Genomic DNA, 18,812 nt, shown 5'->3' with positions numbered 1-18,812 from the left:
GAAGTATAAATAACAGCCAAAGAGAGCAGCACAAAACCACCAAGAGTTGCAGCGTTCTACAACTCAGGTGGTATCATGGGCTGGGCTGGGGAAAAGGAGCACTCCTCTGGGTGTGGTATTACACCCGAACTATACAGTAACACAGATTGTCTTTGACGGCTATAGATACTTTCTCAAATACAGCGTAGCAGGAGACTATTTGCACTGAAGATTTAGCATGGAAGACTTCAAGCCCTGGTCACGCTAGAGGTACTCCTCACTGGTCACTTCTGTCTCAGTGGTGATGTTGGTGATGACTGCTTGTAACACCGATACCACTTAGGACCCCTCGTGACAGGCAAGATCTCTAACACTGGGCAACACCTGAAAAGGCGGCCCCCAAGAACAGATTGTGAAAACCGTTTGCAAGAGAAAGCTGCAACCTAAAGCAGGGAACACGTGGAAATGGGGACACGGCATTGCTCAGGCACACGGGTGGGAGCAGAGCCACAGCGAAATGTGACTTAATGTGACGGTGCTGTCCCCACCCCACATCCATGTGAATATTTCATGCAAATTGAGCACATCATTTCCTCTCCTCAGTGGTAATGTGTCCCCCATCTGAGGTTCATTCCCTGCATTCCTACAGGCCCAGACGTCTTCTCTGAAAACGTCGTTGCTGCACGTTCTTCTTGCAGCTTTGGTTTGCCTTGGAAGAAACCTTCCTCTCTGGCTTTCACTCCTAAGAGGACTATTAATAAAGACAAAATCTTCAAGTCGGTAAACTCCAGGCTTACGGGGTTTTGTTTTGTTGTTCTTTCACTGTAGATGTCCACACTACAGGACCTGGCAGAATTCCATGCATCAATGCCAAGGACCACAGCAGAATGTGACCTTTGTGTACTAGTTGTGAGATGAGACTTAGTTGTGTACGCTGCTATTGACAAAGGCCCGAGAAGATCGAGAGTGGATTGTCTCTTTTGGGTGAGAAAATGAGAAATCTTTCTCAGGGAAGAGCGCGGTGTGCGGTGGCTGCTGCCCAAGTGACCGTTTTCCTTCATGTCTCTGCAGGGCACCTTGTGAGGGCTCTGAAATGAGGGAAAGGACAGGAAAGAGCAGAGGGCAGCAAAGAGGTGGCTGGGAGACGTGCATGCTTCGCCCTGGCTTCACTGCACCCTGTCTGGGGGAGATGGATAAGGCTGACCAGATGGATTGGAGCCGTCTTAAGGAAGAGATGATAGTTCACTATGACTTATCCCATTTGTGCTCCCACAGCAGGCAGTATGTTCTCGGAAAGGCTGGTGAAACGTGCTTCTGGGACAGCTTTGGGGTGTCTGAGCAAAGGAGACCATCCTTGGGAAGGGTGGACTGATGAATGTGAGGTTTCATGGGTGTGCTCGGCAGTAAGTCAGAGAGGAATGTAGTGGATACGCAGGTGAAAAAAAATTGTTTCACGTTAAGTATTGTGGGTCCTTTCTGCTCTCTTGCAGCTGTGGTTTAGCTTGTCAGTACATTTAACCCCCTCCGTGCAGCAGGTTGAAGAGCGACCATTGGATGTGCCCCATGAGTCACAGCCGCCTCCCAGTCATTTGATGCTTTCTCCGCCTGAAGGGCGTTATAATGTTCCTGTCTCTCTTGATTTCCTTTCCAGGTTTAACCCACAGAGGCAGCATGTTGCTGCTCCCAGTCCTTCTTGCAACTTCGCTGTGGTCCCGTAAGCCCTTTTTCCTCTCCCCTCTCCTTCCCATTTCCAGAGAGCGCAGTCCTGGCTCCAAAATCCCGTGGTTTCTTCCCCTCAGAGAATTTCTCCGCTTCTCCTTCCAGGTGGAGACGCACAGGCAGCGCCAATGCAAACCCCAGAGCTGCAGAGGCAGGTGACTGGCAGCTCTGCCAGCATGGCGTGCCGAATGAGCGCCAAAAACATCGTGCACTGGTACAGGCAGCTTCCCGGAGAGCCGCCAAAGAGGATCCTGTACGTGTCGGGACAGTCACCTGTGTTTGATGACAGCAGTGATACATGGAGATTTCAAGTATGGAAACATCCTACTGAGCCCCTCTACCGTCTCACGATACAATATTTAACCCCGAGGGATTCTGGCACCTACTACTGTGCCTATTGGTTCTATGAAGGCATCACAGCGTTAGATGGGCAAAGATAAGCCGTACAAAAAAGCACTTTTGCACTCTGAACCGCAAGCTCAAAATGCTGATCTGCCAAAATGCCGATACTTCCTTATTCCAGCCCTCTCTGACGATTTTCTGCACCAGGATAAGAGAAATAGCAATTTAGCATGGCAGTGTCTAAAGAGATGATGTTTACGGTCAGTGTATCAATTCAATACTCACCCCTATCTGTAAGGTCCTGAAACTGGAGAGTCCCCGTCACTTTGGCGTGAATACACTGACCGTGACTCTTAAGATGAAGGCCTGGTTGTACTCAAGTTCAGTAAAATTACTGAAAGCGCAATTAATCCTGTGTCGCTCGAACCAGGACCCAGTCACAGGGGAGCACCCCGCAGCACCAGCCCCGCTCATCGAGATGCCCCTCTGCCATGGCTGCTGCCAGCAGCCCTCACAGGGCTCCCTTTTGTTTTCCAGCCTTCCTTCCAAGAAGTGTTTGCATCTCATCCGAGCTTCAAACCCAAAATCCTGCGGCTGTGCATTTCCTCCCGCATCCAAAACCAGAGTGGAGGCACGTCCCCGTGGTGCAGCTGCCCCGGTTGCTGCAGGCTGATGGCCGCCGTCTGCTCCGGTGGAGGGCAGCACCAGCACGGGGGCATCCCAGGCCCTTGGGCGTGCTGCAGCTGGGTGACTGAGCTGAAGCAGCAAAAGGAGGTCCCTGACGGGGTGGGGGAATGCCTCCTGCCCGCTCGGGCACTGTACGCCTCTCAGCACCCCTGCGGGTGACGGCACACGCTCACCGCCCACTGGGGTGACCTCCAGGTTGAAAGCTTCATGCCCTCACGCGCAGCTGGAGCTGATCTCACTCACAGCCCTTCCTTCCTCAGTGGCTCTGCCTCAAGGTTTCAAGGGCCACAATCCCAGGATTTACCAGTGTTTCTCCTATTCACCTGAAAAGCAGGCAGGACCACAACTGCCTAACCAATTTTAGCATCATGTGCCAGCTTGGAGAGGGTTTTCTGCAAACGTGCCCCATCTGCTTGCACACAGAAGACCCGTTGCTGAAGACTGCTCAAGAGAGTCACCTGCTCCTCCCACACAGCCCAGTCCCCGTCTCCGCTCCCTTGCACCCTCCTCTGACTCTCAACGCCAGCAGAGCGTGACCAGCAAACATGCTGCTGCTGGCAGCGCTTGTCTCCACAGCCGCTTGGTCTTGTAAGTGCTTCCTTGTTTTCTTACCTTCCCTCACAGGCACACACGGCTCTGCTAGCAGGCATCTTCCCAAAGCCCTGAATTCCAGCTCATGACACCATTTCTCCTCTTTTTTTTCCTAGGTGGATTTGCACAAGAAATTCCCGTGCAGAGCCCACTCTCTCTCACCAAGTCTAAAGGAAGTGTGCGTCTGGAATGTCACTTTAAAGGCATCTTTGTAAATTTTGATAGCGCTTTCATACACTGGTATCAACAGAAGGCAAATAAAGCTCCAGAGAGGATTCTCTACTTAGCAGGGACAAAAGTAGTAGATGAGGGCTTCCAGGAACGCAGGTCCAGGGTTGAAAAACTTTCTAGCCAGGAAGTGTGTATTCTTACAATAAACAATGTCACTCCAGACGACAGCGCTACCTACTATTGTGCCTACTGGTACGATCACTGTGGTAGGAGCTCTGAGATCACCGAGACAAATACTGCCTCAGCGTCTCAACCACAAACAACTTGAAAGATCCCGACTCCCGTCCCCCAGCGTGGATGAGCTGCCTGGCCTCAGGCGCACGCTCTGGAGAAGTAGGACATGCTCGGGGCTGACCGACACCGTGGAAGCATCAGCTGCCAAAAGCTGGAGATTTCGGCTGAGCAAAGGCACAGTGCAAAGCTCCGATAGCTGACCCATCCTCTCCGTTCCACCTTCTCCTCCTTTTCACTCAGGCATGTCAGCAATGTGGTCGTAAGGATTTATTTGACGCAAAGCGGGCCCATTTCCACGTTGTTGTTCCTGGAAAAAGGTCAGCAAGTTGTGCTGGAGCTCTTCAAAGGAGCTTCCTTTGCAGTTCTGAGTAACTTCACACACTGACCGTAGGAACTGCGATTTCAGGTAGAACCTGCGTCACAGACTCCCATGTGCCATTCATGGTTGAAAAGAATGGGACCAATGGTTAAAAGGAGACCTGTGGAGCTGCTCACCCAGGGCTTAGTTTTGGGAGCTGCTGTGGGTGATGGTATCCATTTGCAAGCTAGCACCGCTTGCAGGACCTTTCATCAGGGGATGAAGGAGATCTCTTGCGGCCCCAAAAAGCTCGAGGCATTTAGAGGAGCTGCCACTGGGTGATGGGTACTCAAGTCACTCATTTGTCCTCTTTAGGCGCCGGCTCTCTCCTGCCGAAACGTGGCCTGAGCCCAGGGCGCTGCTTGGCAGGCGGGGCTCACCTGCAGGAACTCGCCAGGGTGACAAGTTGTGCAGAACAGCAGACAAGTGCTGCTTGGCTGTTTAGGTGACTAACCTGGACGGACAGGCAGAAGGGACTTGCACCACCAGCGCGAGGTAGAGCCAAAGTTTAACCCTACAGGGCTCCTTGCCGGGTGCAGCCCAGGGCTCTGCTTCCAGCAGCAGGCAAGAGCGGGTGCCCAGAGGAGACCGTACAAGCAAACACACAGCAGCAATTTCCCAGAAATGCTTCCTGATCTCAGTGATGTAGGGCAGCAATTTTGCCTGCTTTCGAGGGGCATCTCATCTCTTCCATCCTCGGATAGTCGATGTCCCTTGAAAATCCAGATAGGAAGAACTGACCTTAAAAGCGAGCACAAATAAATCTTATGTTGAGGGGAAAAAAAGAAAAGAAAAAGAACAGTGACTCTTTACTTATCATCTAAGCAAATTCCTTAGGGGAAAAAAGAAAAAAATGCATGTTTGCCTCAGTAGTGAGCTCTCTCCTCACAAGTGTGTGTGGGGGTGGTGGTGGGGGTTGCCTTCTCTCTAGGTGTGGATCAAAGGAAATGGCTTGTGCATGATTATTTAACACATCCGCGGCTGGCACAGCCTCATTGGGCGGTTTCGTGGTGCTCGGATCTGCTTCTCCCCCACCTTGAGTCTGGCCCTGACCCTGTCCCCATAAGGAAGCCGTAAGGAGCGCTGTGACAATGTGGCTACTGAGCACTTTCCTCCTGGCAGCTGGGTTTTCTTGTCCGTGCCCTGCTCAGCCCGCTGCCTGCACGTCCGCCAGTGGCAAAGGGGACGTTGTCTTATCTGAGCTTCATGCCCCTCATTTTTCTCTTTCTTTCACACAGGCGGTTCTGCACAGGTCTTGCAGCAAAGCCCCGTATCCATCACCAAGCCACAAAGCAAAACGGTGCTCATCAACTGCCACGTCTCCGATCCGGACTTTAACAACGTTTTCATTCACTGGTACCGAAAGAGGCCCAACGCAGCTCCCAGGCGCGTTGCCTACATGTCCTCCAGGCTCTTCCTCAAAAACCCCTCTGATGAGGGGAAGTTTAGCATCGAGAAGGACCCCGCCAAATCGGTCTGCACCCTGAGAGTGAGCAAAGTAACTCTGCAGGACTCGGCTACCTACTACTGTGCCAGGTGGGATGCACAGCAGTAGGAAGCCATAGGGGACGTGCACAAAGACGTGCTCTGCGTTCTGACCCAGCTCCTGAAGAGTTTGACAAGACGCAGGAACATCCCCACCCAACCGTTCCCACCAGCTGTGAATCAGGCACACTGTACGGGCAGCCAGACGCCAAAGACGCTGCTGAGCTAGTGCACGCTTTGCAGACGCGCAACTACAGCCAGCAGCAGCAGAGCTGTTATTCCACTCTTTCCAGAGGAACCAGCAGGGACCTTGCCTCCAAAGGATGGCTTTGAATGGTACGGACTACTGTCTCTATTTTGCTTGCCCTATCCCTCTTTATTTTAAACTAAACCTCGGGGGGCTGTAGAGCATTTGTGTTTCTTTGCATAATACTCAGCATTTGGAGATGCCAGCCTGGGTGCAGCATCTCACCTTAGCCGTGAGAAGACGCCGTCACAAGCAGTGCTACTTGTGGGCTCCCAAATGGCTGCTGTGTATTCTCCTGGCCTTTGCCATTCAACCTGTGTGACGGGCAGTCATTGGAGAGCCCTCACATTCATTAAGCTCCACGTCCTGATTGTTTTCTTTAACTTGACTGAGAGTGGACCTGCGGAAAAGTCTCTGACCCCTGGCATTGTGTAGCAGCCTTCAACTAGTCTACAAGCAATGGGAAAATTTGCCACATACTACACGAGTACTTTGTAAACCAGTTAGAGTAATTGTGTGTGTGTGCACGAGAGAGAGAGAGAGAGAGAAGGTGAGTTTGTGCCGCTTGTGTAAAAGCTACAACCAGGCTGTAAACCTTTAGCAGGGTTCAGTCCTGCTGCTTTTGCCGCTGGGAAAGCCTCTCCGCGTGATGCCCCAGTGAGTCATTTCCTTTGCTCAGCCGCAGCCCTGCGTCCCTGCCGGGAGAGCTGTCACCTTCCTCCCGGAGGCAGACGCCAGCGAGAGCCCTCGGGATGCTGCTGCTCCTGCTCCTGGGCCTGGCTGCAGCCTGGTCTCGTAGGTTCCCCTTGTCACCACGGCACGGCACGGTGTGGGGCTGCGGCAGGAGGCACCCCGTATTTGGCAATGGGAATGGACAGCAGGCTGAGAGTGTTTGTTCTCTTTTCTCTCCTTCTTTCTAGCTGGACAAGCACAAGTGCTTCTGAAGCAGAGTCAAGCATCTGTTACCAGAGAGCAAACGAAAACTGCACGGATTGACTGTGTAGCCGAGGGCATATCTGGCTTCCAGTCTGCGTATATACATTGGTACCGACATACGCCCCCCAGAGCTCCCCAACGGATTCTGTTAATCGGATCAGGACCAGTCACTTATGATGATGATTCCTATAGGAACAAGTACTCATCTTGGAAGCAAGGTACAAATGTCTGCACTTTCTTCATCTATGACGTCAACCCCAGCGATGAAGGCACCTACTACTGTGCCTACTGGCGGTCCCACAGAACTAGCAGGCCACAGGCAGCCTGTACAGAAAGCTGCCCGTACCCTGAGCACGAGGCTTTCCGTTGAATTCAGACAACCACGATTGTACCTTCCTGCCTCTGAAACATCCCAACAGGTTTCTGCTGAGGATGGAAGTATAAATAATGGCCAAAGAGAGCGGCACAGAAATGCAGGGTGCTGCAACTGGGCTGGGCTGGGGAAAAGGAGCACTCCTCTGGGTGATGGAAATGACGGCTGAATTTAGACAATGACACAGATCATCTTTGGAGGATATAGATGCCTTCCCAAATACAGTCTGAGCTGACAACAATGAAGCGATGGAAGGGAGGGAGGACAGGGGGAGGTAGCAGTTTGAAGGACGACCATTGGATGTTCCAAACGAGTCACATCCTTCTCCCAGTCATTTGGTGCTTTCTCCGCCTTTATAGTGTTCCTGTCTCTATTAATTTCATTTCCAGGTTTATCCCACAGAGGCAGCATGTTGCTGCTCCCAGTCCTTCTTGCAACCTCATTGTGGTCCCGTAAGCCCTTTTTCCTCTCCCCTCTCCTTCCCATTTATGGAGAGAGCGCAGTCCTGGCTCCAAAATCCCAGTTTCTTCCCCTCAGAGAATTTCTCTGCTTCTCCTTCCAGGTGGAGATGCACAGGCAGCACCAGTGCAAACCCCGGAGCTGCAGAGGCAAGTGAAAAGGAGGTCTGCCAGCACAGCGTGCGAAATGAATTCTGAAGCCACCATACACTGGTACAAGCAGCTTCCTGGAGAGCCACCGAAGAGGATTCTGTACATGTCAGAACAGTCTCCAGCTTTCGATGACAGCGGCAAGAGACGAAGATTTCAAGCTCAGAAGCCTCCAACAGAGCCCCTCTATGGTCTCACCATAGATTCTTTAATGCCAAGGGATTCTGGCACTTACTACTGTGCCTGTCGGTTTTATCAGGGCATCACAGAGTTAGATGGGGAAAGATAAGTGTTTATTCTGGTTTCTCTCCTTCTTTCTAGCTGGACGAGCACAAGTGCTTCTGAAGCAGAGTCAAGCATCTGTTACCACAGGGAAAACTGAACCTGCACGGATTGACTGTGTAGCCGAGGGCATATCTGGCTTCCAGTCTGCGTATATACATTGGTACCGACATACGCCCCCCAGAGCTCCCCAACGGATTCTGTTAATCGGATCAGGACAAGTCACTTATGATGATGATTCCTATAAGAACAAGTACTCTTCTTGGAAGCAAGGTACAAATGTCTGCACTTTCTTCATCTATGACGTCAACCCCAGCGATGAAGGCACCTACTACTGTGCCTACTGGCGGTCCCACAGAACTAGCAGACCACAGGCAGCCTGTACAGAAAGCTGCCCGTACCCTGAGCACGAGGCTTTCCGTTGAATTCAGAGAACCACAATTGCACCTTCCTGCCTCTGAAACATCCCAACAGGTTTCTGCTGAGGATGGAAGTATAAATAACAGCCAAAGAGAGCAGCACAAAACCACAAAGAGTTGCAGCGTTCTACAACTCAGGTGGTATCATGGGCTGGGCTGGGGAAAAGGAGCACTCCTCTGGGTGTGGTATTACACCCGAACTATACAGTAACACAGATTGTCTTTGACGGCTATAGATACTTTCTCAATTACAGCGTAGCAGGAGACTATTTGCACTGAAGATTTAGCATGGAAGACTTCAAGCCCTGGTCACGCTAGAGATACTCCTCACTGGTCACTCCTGTCTCAGTGGTGATGTTGGTGATGACTGCTTGTAACACCGATACCACTTAGGACCCCTCGTGACAGGCAAGATCTCTAACACTGGGCAACACCTGAAAAGGCGGCCCCCAAGAACAGATTGTGAAAACCGTTTGCAAGAGAAAGCTGCAACCTAAAGCAGGGAACACGTGGAAATGGGGACACGGCATTGCTCAGGCACACGGGTGGGAGCAGAGCCACAGCGAAATGTGACTTAATGTGACAGTGCTGTCCCCACCCCACATCCATGTGAATATTTCATGCAAATTGAGCACATCATTTCCTCTCCTCAGTGGTAATGTGTCCCCCATCTGAGGTTCATTCCCTGCATTCCTACAGGCCCAGACGTCTTCTCTGAAAACGTCGTTGCTGCACGTTCTTCTTGCAGCTTTGGTTTGCCTTGGAAGAAACCTTCCTCTCTGGCTTTCACTCCTAAGAGGACTATTAATAAAGACAAAATCTTCAAGTCGGTAAACTCCATGCTTACGGGGTTTTTTTTGTTGTTCTTTCGCTGTAGATGTCTACACTACAGGACCTGGCAGAATTCCATGCATCAATGCCAAGGACCACAGCAGAATGTGACCTTTGTGTACTAGTTGTGAGATGAGACTTAGTTGTGTACGCTGCTATTGACAAAGGCCCGAGAAGATCGAGAGTGGATTGTCTCTTTTGGGTGAGAAAATGAGAAATCTTTCTCAGGGAAGAGCACGGTGTGCGGTGGCTGCTGCCCAAGTGTCCATTTGCCTTCATGTCTCTGCAGGGCACCTTGTGAGGGCTCTGAAATGAGGGAAAGGACAGGAAAGAGCAGAGGGCAGCAAAGAGGTGGCTGGGAGACGTGCATGCTTCGCCCTGGCTTCACTGCACCCTGTCTGGGGGAGATGGATAAGGCTGACCAGATGGATTGGAGCCGTCTTAAGGAAGAGATGATAGTTCACTATGACTTATCCCCTTTGTGCTCCCACAGCAGGCAGTATGTTCTCGGAAAGGCTGGTGAAACGTGCTTCTGGGACAGCTTTGGGGTGTCTGAGCAAAGGAGACCATCCTTGGGAAGGGTGGACTGATGAATGTGAGGTTTCATGGGTGTGCTCGGCAGTAAGTCAGAGAGGAATGTAGTGGATACGCAGGTGAAAATAAATTGTTTCACGTTAAGTATTGTGGGTCCTTTCTGCTCTCTTGCAGCTGTGGTTTAGCTTGTCAGTAAATTTAACCCCCTCCGTGCAGCAGGTTGAAGAGCGACCATTGGATGTGCCCCATGAGTCACAGCCGCCTCCCAGTCATTTGATGCTTTCTCCGCCTGAAGGCCGTTATAATGTTCCTGTCTCTCTTGATTTCCTCCCCAGGTTTAACCCACAGAGGCAGCATGTTGCTGCTCCCAGTCCTTCTTGCAACTTCACTGTGGTCCCGTAAGCCCTTTTTCCTCTCCCCTCTCCTTCCCATTTCCAGAGAGCGCAGTCCTGGCTCCAAAATCCCATGGTTTCTTCCCCTCAGAGAATTTCTCCGCTTCTCCTTCCAGGTGGAGACGCACAGGCAGCGCCTGTGCAAACCCCAGAGCTGCAGAGGCAGGTGACTGGCAGCTCTGTCAGCATGGCGTGCCGAATGAGAGCCAAAACCATCGTGCACTGGTACAGGCAGCTTCCCGGAGAGCCGCCAAAGAGGATCCTGTACGTGTCGGGACAGTTACCTGTGTTTGATGGCAGCAGTGATACATGGAGATTTCAAGTATGGAATCATCCTACTGAGCCTGTCTACAGTCTCACGATACAATATTTAACACCGAGGGATTCTGGCACCTACTACTGTGCCTATTGGTTCTATGAAGGCATCACAGCGTTAGATGGGCAAAGATAAGCCGTACAAAAAAGCACTTTTGCACTCTGAACCGCAAGCTCAAAATGCTGATCTGCCAAAATGCCGATACTTCCTTATTCCACCCCTCTCTGACGATTTTCTGCACCAGGATAAGAGAAATAGCAATTTAGCATGGCAATGGCTAAAGAGATGATGTTTACGGTCAGTGTATCAATTCAATACTCACCCCTATCTGTAAGGTCCTGAAACTGGAGAGTCCCCGTCACTTTGGCGTGAATACACTGACCGTGACTCTTAAGATGAAGGCCTGGTTGTACTCAAGTTCAGAAAAATTACTGAAAGCGCAATTAATCCTGTGTCGCTCGAACCAGGACCCAGTCACAGGGGAGCACCCCGCAGCACCAGCCCCGCTCATCGAGATGCCCCTCTGCCATGGCTGCTGCCAGCAGCCCTCACAGGGCTCCCTTTTGTTTTCCAGCCTTCCTTCCAAGAAGTGTTTGCATCTCATCCGAGCTTCAAACCCAAAATCCTGCGGCTGTGCATTTCCTCCCGCATCCGAAACCAGAGTGGAGGCACGTCCCCGTGGTGCAGCTGCCCCGGTTGCTGCAGGGTGATGGCCGCCGTCTGCTCCGGTGGAGGGCAGCACCAGCACGGGGGCATCCCAGGCCCTTGGGCGTGCTGCAGCTGGGTGACTGAGCTGAAGCAGCAGAAGGAGGTCCCTGACGGGGTGGGGGAATGCCTCCTGCCCGCTCGGGCACTGTACGCCTCTCAGCACCCCTGCGGGTGACGGCACACGCTCACCGCCCACTGGGGTGACCTCCAGGTTGAAAGCTTCATGCCCTCACGCGCAGCTGGAGCTGATCTCACTCACAGCCCTGCCTTCCTCAGTGGCTCTGCCTCAAGGTTTCAAGGGCCACAATCCTAGGATTTACCAGTGTTTCTCCTATTCCCCTGAAAAGCAGGCAGGACCACAACTGCCTAACCAATTTTAGCATCATGTGCCAGCTTGGAGAGGGTTTTCTGCAAACGTGCCCCATCTGCTTGCACACAGAAGACCCGTTGCTGAAGACTGCTCAAGGGAGTCACCTGCTCCTCCCACACAGCCCAGTCCCCGTCTCCGCTCCCTTGCACCCTCCTCTGACTCTCAACGCCAGCAGAGCGTGACCAGCAAACATGCTGCTGCTGGCAGCGCTTGTCTCCACAGCCGCTTGGTCTTGTAAGTGCTTCCTTGTTTTCTTACCTTCCCTCACAGGCACACACGGCTCTGCTAGCAGGCATCTTCCCAAAGCCCTGAATTCCAGCTCATGACACCATTTCTCCTCTTTTTTTTCCTAGGTGGATTTGCACAAGAAATTCCCGTGCAGAGCCCACTCTCTCTCACCAAGTCTAAAGGAAGTGTGCGTCTGGAATGTCACTTTAAAGACGTCTCTGTAAATTTTGATGGCGCCACCATACACTGGTATCAACAGAAGGCGAATAAAGCTCCAGAGAGGATTCTCTACTTATCAGGGACGACAAAACTAGTAGATGAGGGCTTCCAAGAACACAGGTACAGGGTTGAAAAAGATTCTAGCCAGAAACTGTGTATTCTTACAATAAACAATGTCACTCCAGACGACACCGCTACCTACTATTGCGCCTACTGGTACGATCACTGTGGTAGGAGCTCTGAGATCACCGAGACAAATACTGCCTCAGTGTCTCAACCACAAACAACTTGAAAGATCCCGACTCCCATCCCCCAGCGTGGATGAGCTGCCTGGCCTCAGGCGCACGCTCTGGAGAAGTAGGACATGCTCGGGGCTGACCGACACCGTGGAAGCATCAGCTGCCAAAAGCTGGAGATTTCGGCTGAGCAAAGGCACAGTGCAAAGCTCCGATAGCTGACCCATCCTCTCCGTTCCACCTTCTCCTCCTTTTCACTCAGGCATGTCAGCAATGTGGTCGTAAGGATTTATTTGACGCAAAGCGGGCCCATTTCCACGTTGTTGTTCCTGGAAAAAGGTCAGCAAGTTGTGCTGGAGCTCTTCAAGGGAGCTTCCTTAGCAGTTCTGAGTAACTTCACACACTGACCGTAGGAACTGCAATTTCAGGTAGAACCTGCGTCACAGACTCCCATGTGCCATTCATGGTTGAAAAGAATGGGACCAATGGTTAAAAGGAGACCTGTGGAGCTGCTCACCCAGGGCTTAGTTTTGGGAGCTGCTGTGGGTGATGGTATCCATTTGCAAGCTACTGTTGCTTGCAGGACCTTTCATCAGGGGATGAAGGAGATCTCTTGCGGCCCCAAAAAGCTCGAGGCATTTAGAGGAGCTGCCACTGGGTGATGGGTACTCAAGTCACTCATTTGTCCTCTTTAGGCGCCGGCTCTCTCCTGCCGAAACGTGGCCTGAGCCCAGGGCGCTGCTTGGCAGGCGGGGCTCACCTGCAGGAACTCGCCAGGGTGACAAGTTGTGCAGAACAGCAGACAAGTGCTGCTTGGCTGTTTAGGTGACTAACCTGGACGGACAGGCAGAAGGGACTTGCACCACCAGCGCGAGGTAGAGCCAAAGTTTAACCCTACAGGGCTCCTTGCCGGGTGCAGCCCAGGGCTCTGCTTCCAGCAGCAGGCAAGAGCGGGTGCCCAGAGGAGACCGTACAAGCAAACACACAGCAGCAATTTCCCAGAAATGCTTCCTGATCTCAGTGATGTAGGGCAGCAATTTTGCCTGCTTTGGAGGGGCATCTCATCTCTTCCATCCTCCGATAGTCGATGTCCCTTGAAAATCCAGATAGGAAGAACTGACCTTAAAAGCGAGCACAAATAAATCTTATGTTGAGGGGAAAAAAAGAAAAGAAAAAGAACAGTGACTCTTTACTTATCATCTAAGCAAATTCCGTAGGGGTAAAAAAGAAAAAATGCATGTTTGCCTCAGTAGTGAGCTCTCTCCTCACAAGTGTGTGTGTTTTGTGGTGGGGGTTGCCTTCTCTCTAGGTGTGGATCAAAGGAAATGGCTTGTGCATGATTATTTAACACATCCGCGGCTGGCAGAGCCTCATTGGGCGGTTTCGTGGTGCTCAGATCTGCTTCTCCCCCACCTTGAGTCTGGCCCTGACCCTGTCCCCATAAGGAAGCCGTAAGGAGCGCTGTGACAATGTGGCTACTGAGCACTTTCCTCCTGGCAGCTGGGTTTTCTTGTCCGTGCCCTGCTCAGCCCGCTGCCTGCACGTCCGCCAGTGGCAAAGGGGACGTTGTCTTATCTGAGCTTCATGCCTCTCATTTTTCTCTTTCTTTCACACAGGCGGTTCTGCACAGGTCTTGCAGCAAAGCCCCGTATCCATCACCAAGCCACAAAGCAAAACGGTGCTCATCAACTGCCACGTCTCCGATCCGGACTTTAACAACGTTTTCATTCACTGGTACCGAAAGAGGCCCAACGCAGCTCCCAGGCGCGTTGCCTACATGTCCTCCAGGCTCTTCCTCGAAAACCCCTCTGATGAGGGGAAGTTTAGCATCGAGAAGGACCCCGCCAAATCGGTCTGCACCCTGAGAGTGAGCAAAGCAACTCTGCAGGACTCGGCTACCTACTACTGTGCCAGGTGGGATGCACAGCAGTAGGAAGCCATAGGGGACGTGCACAAAGACGTGCTCTGCGTTCTGACCCAGCTCCTGAAGAGTTTGACAAGACGCAGGAACGTCCCCACCCAACTTTTCCCACCAGCTGTGAATCAGGCACACTGTACGGGCAGCCAGACGCCAAAGACGCTGCTGAGCTAGTGCACGCTTTGCAGACGCGCAACTACAGCCAGCAGCAGCAGAGCTGTTATTCCACTCTTTCCAGAGGAACCTGCAGGGACCTTGCCTCCAGAGAATGGCTTTGAATGGTACGGACTACTGTCTCTATTTTGCTTGCCCTATCCCTCTTTATTTTAAACTAAACCTCGGGGGGCTGTAGAGCATTTGTGTTTCTTTGCATAATACCCAGCATTTGGAGATGCCAGCCTGGGTGCAGCATCTCACCTTAGCCGTGAGAAGACGCCGTCACAAGCAGTGCTACTTGTGGGCTCCCAAATGGCTGCTGTGTATTCTCCTGGCCTTTGCCATTCAACCTGTGTGACGGGCAGTCATTGGAGAGCCCTCACATTCATTAAGCTCCACGTCCTGATTGTTTTCTTTAACTTGACTGAGAGTGGACCTGCGGAAAAGTCTCTGACCCCTGGCATTGTGTAGCAGCCTTCAACTAGTCTACAAGCAATGGGAAAATTTGCCACATACTACACGAGTACTTTGTAAACCAGTTAGAGTAATTGTGTGTGTGCACGAGAGAGAGAGAGAGAGAGAAGGTGAGTTTGTGCCGCTTGTGTAAAAGCTACAACCAGGCTGTAAACCTTTAGCAGGGTTCAGTCCTGCTGCTTTTGCCGCTGGGAAAGCCTCTCCGCGTGATGCCCCAGTGAGTCATTTCCTTTGCTCAGCCGCAGCCCTGCGTCCCTGCCGGGAGAGCTGTCACCTTCCTCCCGGAGGCAGACGCCAGCGAGAGCCCTCGGGATGCTGCTGCTCCTGCTCCTGGGCCTGGCTGCAGCCTGGTCTCGTAGGTTCCCCTTGTCACCACGGCACGGCACGGTGTGGGGCTGCGGCAGGAGGCACCCCGTATTTGGCAGTGGGAATGGACAGCAGGCTGAGAGTGTTTGTTCTCTTTTCTCTCCTTCTTTCTAGCTGGACGAGCACAAGTGCTTCTGAAGCAGAGTCAAGCATCTGTTACCAGAGAGCAAACAAAAACTGCACGGATTGACTGTGTAGCCGAGGGCATATCTGGCTTCCAGTCTGCGTATATACATTGGTACCGACATACGCCCCCCAGAGCTCCCCAACGGATTCTGTTAATCGGATCAGGACCAGTCACTTATGATGATGATTCCTATAAGAACAAGTACTCTTCTTGGAAGCAAGGTACAAATGTCTGCACTTTCTTCGTCTATGACGTCAACCCCAGCGATGAAGGCACCTACTACTGTGCCTACTGGCGGTCCCACAGAACTAGCAGACCACAGGCAGCCTGTACAGAAAGCTGCCCGTACCCTGAGCACGAGGCTTTCCGTTGAATTCAGAGAACCACAATTGCACCTTCCTGCCTCTGAAACATCCCAACAGGTTTCTGCTGAGGATGGAAGTATAAATAACAGCCAAAGAGAGCAGCACAAAACCACCAAGAGTTGCAGCGTTCTACAACTCAGGTGGTATCATGGGCTGGGCTGGGGAAAAGGAGCACTCCTCTGGGTGTGGTATTACACCCGAACTATACAGTAACACAGATTGTCTTTGACGGCTATAGATACTTTCTCAAATACAGCGTAGCAGGAGACTATTTGCACTGAAGATTTAGCATGGAAGACTTCAAGCCCTGGTCACGCTAGAGGTACTCCTCACTGGTCACTTCTGTCTCAGTGGTGATGTTGGTGATGACTGCTTGTAACACCGATACCACTTAGGACCCCTCGTGACAGGCAAGATCTCTAACACTGGGCAACACCTGAAAAGGCGGCCCCCAAGAACAGATTGTGAAAACCGTTTGCAAGAGAAAGCTGCAACCTAAAGCAGGGAACACGTGGAAATGGGGACACGGCATTGCTCAGGCACACGGGTGGGAGCAGAGCCACAGCGAAATGTGACTTAATGTGACGGTGCTGTCCCCACCCCACATCCATGTGAATATTTCATGCAAATTGAGCACATCATTTCCTCTCCTCAGTGGTAATGTGTCCCCCATCTGAGGTTCATTCCCTGCATTCCTACAGGCCCAGACGTCTTCTCTGAAAACGTCGTTGCTGCACGTTCTTCTTGCAGCTTTGGTTTGCCTTGGAAGAAACCTTCCTCTCTGGCTTTCACTCCTAAGAGGACTATTAATAAAGACAAAATCTTCAAGTCGGTAAACTCCAGGCTTACGGGGTTTTGTTTTGTTGTTCTTTCACTGTAGATGTCCACACTACAGGACCTGGCAGAATTCCATGCATCAATGCCAAGGACCACAGCAGAATGTGACCTTTGTGTACTAGTTGTGAGATGAGACTTAGTTGTGTACGCTGCTATTGACAAAGGCCCGAGAAGATCGAGAGTGGATTGTCTCTTTTGGGTGAGAAAATGAGAAATCTTTCTCAGGGAAGAGCGCGGTGTGCGGTGGCTGCTGCCCAAGTGACCGTTTTCCTTCATGTCTCTGCAGGGCACCTTGTGAGGGCTCTGAAATGAGGGAAAGGACAGGAAAGAGCAGAGGGCAGCAAAGAGGTGGCTGGGAGACGTGCATGCTTCGCCCTGGCTTCACTGCACCCTGTCTGGGGGAGATGGATAAGGCTGACCAGATGGATTGGAGCCGTCTTAAGGAAGAGATGATAGTTCACTATGACTTATCCCATTTGTGCTCCCACAGCAGGCAGTATGTTCTCGGAAAGGCTGGTGAAACGTGCTTCTGGGACAGCTTTGGGGTGTCTGAGCAAAGGAGACCATCCTTGGGAAGGGTGGACTGATGAATGTGAGGTTTCATGGGTGTGCTCGGCAGTAAGTCAGAGAGGAATGTAGTGGATACGCAGGTGAAAAAAAATTGTTTCACGTTAAGTATTGTGGGTCCTTTCTGCTCTCTTGCAGCTGTGGTTTAGCTTGTCAGTACATTTAACCCCCTCCGTGCAGCAGGTTGAAGAGCGACCATTGGATGTGCCCCATGAGTCACAGCCGCCTCCCAGTCATTTGATGCTTTCTCCGCCTGAAGGGCGTTATAATGTTCCTGTCTCTCTTGATTTCCTTTCCAGGTTTAACCCACAGAGGCAGCATGTTGCTGCTCCCAGTCCTTCTTGCAACTTCGCTGTGGTCCCGTAAGCCCTTTTTCCTCTCCCCTCTCCTTCCCATTTCCAGAGAGCGCAGTCCTGGCTCCAAAATCCCGTGGTTTCTTCCCCTCAGAGAATTTCTCCGCTTCTCCTTCCAGGTGGAGACGCACAGGCAGCGCCAATGCAAACCCCAGAGCTGCAGAGGCAGGTGACTGGCAGCTCTGCCAGCATGGCGTGCCGAATGAGCGCCAAAAACATCGTGCACTGGTACAGGCAGCTTCCCGGAGAGCCGCCAAAGAGGATCCTGTACGTGTCGGGACAGTCACCTGTGTTTGATGACAGCAGTGATACATGGAGATTTCAAGTATGGAAACATCCTACTGAGCCCCTCTACCGTCTCACGATACAATATTTAACCCCGAGGGATTCTGGCACCTACTACTGTGCCTATTGGTTCTATGAAGGCATCACAGCGTTAGATGGGCAAAGATAAGCCGTACAAAAAAGCACTTTTGCACTCTGAACCGCAAGCTCAAAATGCTGATCTGCCAAAATGCCGATACTTCCTTATTCCAGCCCTCTCTGACGATTTTCTGCACCAGGATAAGAGAAATAGCAATTTAGCATGGCAGTGTCTAAAGAGATGATGTTTACGGTCAGTGTATCAATTCAATACTCACCCCTATCTGTAAGGTCCTGAAACTGGAGAGTCCCCGTCACTTTGGCGTGAATACACTGACCGTGACTCTTAAGATGAAGGCCTGGTTGTACTCAAGTTCAGTAAAATTACTGAAAGCGCAATTAATCCTGTGTCGCTCGAACCAGGACCCAGTCACAGGGGAGCACCCCGCAGCACCAGCCCCGCTCATCGAGATGCCCCTCTGCCATGGCTGCTGCCAGCAGCCCTCACAGGGCTCCCTTTTGTTTTCCAGCCTTCCTTCCAAGAAGTGTTTGCATCTCATCCGAGCTTCAAACCCAAAATCCTGCGGCTGTGCATTTCCTCCCGCATCCGAAACCAGAGTGGAGGCACGTCCCCGTGGTGCAGCTGCCGCGGTTGCTGCAGGCTGATGGCCGCCGTCTGCTCCGGTGGAGGGCAGCACCAGCACGGGGGCATCCCAGGCCCTTGGGCGTGCTGCAGCTGGGTGACTGAGCTGAAGCAGCAAAAGGAGGTCCCTGACAGGGTGGGGGAATGCCTCCTGCCCGCTCGGGCACTGTACGCCTCTCAGCACCCCTGCGGGTGACGGCACACGCTCACCGCCCACTGGGGTGACCTCCAGGTTGAAAGCTTCATGCCCTCACGCGCAGCTGGAGCTGATCTCACTCACAGCCCTTCCTTCCTCAGTGGCTCTGCCTCAAGGTTTCA

At 52.0% G+C, this 18,812-nt stretch overlaps 5 gene segments (V, D, J or C); all 5 read left to right on the top strand.

Moving 5' to 3' along the window:
• Positions 1 to 1,650: 1,650 nt before the first annotated feature.
• Positions 1,651 to 2,111, top strand: LOC134510670 (immunoglobulin lambda variable 1-44-like; the record flags this gene model as incomplete). The annotated part of the segment is given in 2 exon segments: positions 1,651 to 1,693; positions 1,804 to 2,111. Coding segments are annotated over 2 exon segments (351 nt in total), but the record flags the coding sequence as incomplete, so codon positions are not given.
• A 5,480-nt stretch (positions 2,112 to 7,591) lies between these two features.
• On the top strand, positions 7,592 to 8,425 carry LOC134510669 (Ig kappa chain V-VI region NQ5-61.1.2-like; the record flags this gene model as incomplete). The annotated part of the segment is given in 3 exon segments: positions 7,592 to 7,634; positions 7,745 to 8,017; positions 8,397 to 8,425. Coding segments are annotated over 3 exon segments (345 nt in total), but the record flags the coding sequence as incomplete, so codon positions are not given.
• Positions 8,426 to 10,211: 1,786 nt separating this feature from the next.
• LOC134510668 (Ig kappa chain V-VI region NQ6-8.3.1-like) lies at positions 10,212 to 10,672 on the top strand (the record flags this gene model as incomplete). The annotated part of the segment is given in 2 exon segments: positions 10,212 to 10,254; positions 10,365 to 10,672. Coding segments are annotated over 2 exon segments (351 nt in total), but the record flags the coding sequence as incomplete, so codon positions are not given.
• Positions 10,673 to 11,833: 1,161 nt separating this feature from the next.
• On the top strand, positions 11,834 to 12,300 carry LOC134510667 (T-cell receptor gamma chain V region DFL12-like; the record flags this gene model as incomplete). The annotated part of the segment is given in 2 exon segments: positions 11,834 to 11,876; positions 11,996 to 12,300. Coding segments are annotated over 2 exon segments (348 nt in total), but the record flags the coding sequence as incomplete, so codon positions are not given.
• Positions 12,301 to 17,454: 5,154 nt separating this feature from the next.
• Positions 17,455 to 17,915, top strand: LOC134510666 (immunoglobulin lambda variable 1-44-like; the record flags this gene model as incomplete). The annotated part of the segment is given in 2 exon segments: positions 17,455 to 17,497; positions 17,608 to 17,915. Coding segments are annotated over 2 exon segments (351 nt in total), but the record flags the coding sequence as incomplete, so codon positions are not given.
• Positions 17,916 to 18,812: the final 897 nt, after the last annotated feature.

Source organism: Chroicocephalus ridibundus, chromosome 2, assembly GCF_963924245.1.
Source record: "Chroicocephalus ridibundus chromosome 2, bChrRid1.1, whole genome shotgun sequence".
NCBI classification, from domain to species: Eukaryota; Metazoa; Chordata; class Aves; order Charadriiformes; family Laridae; genus Chroicocephalus; species Chroicocephalus ridibundus.
The sequence above is the reverse complement of the archived record's forward strand: the minus strand, read 5'-3'. Positions and strand labels throughout refer to the sequence as shown.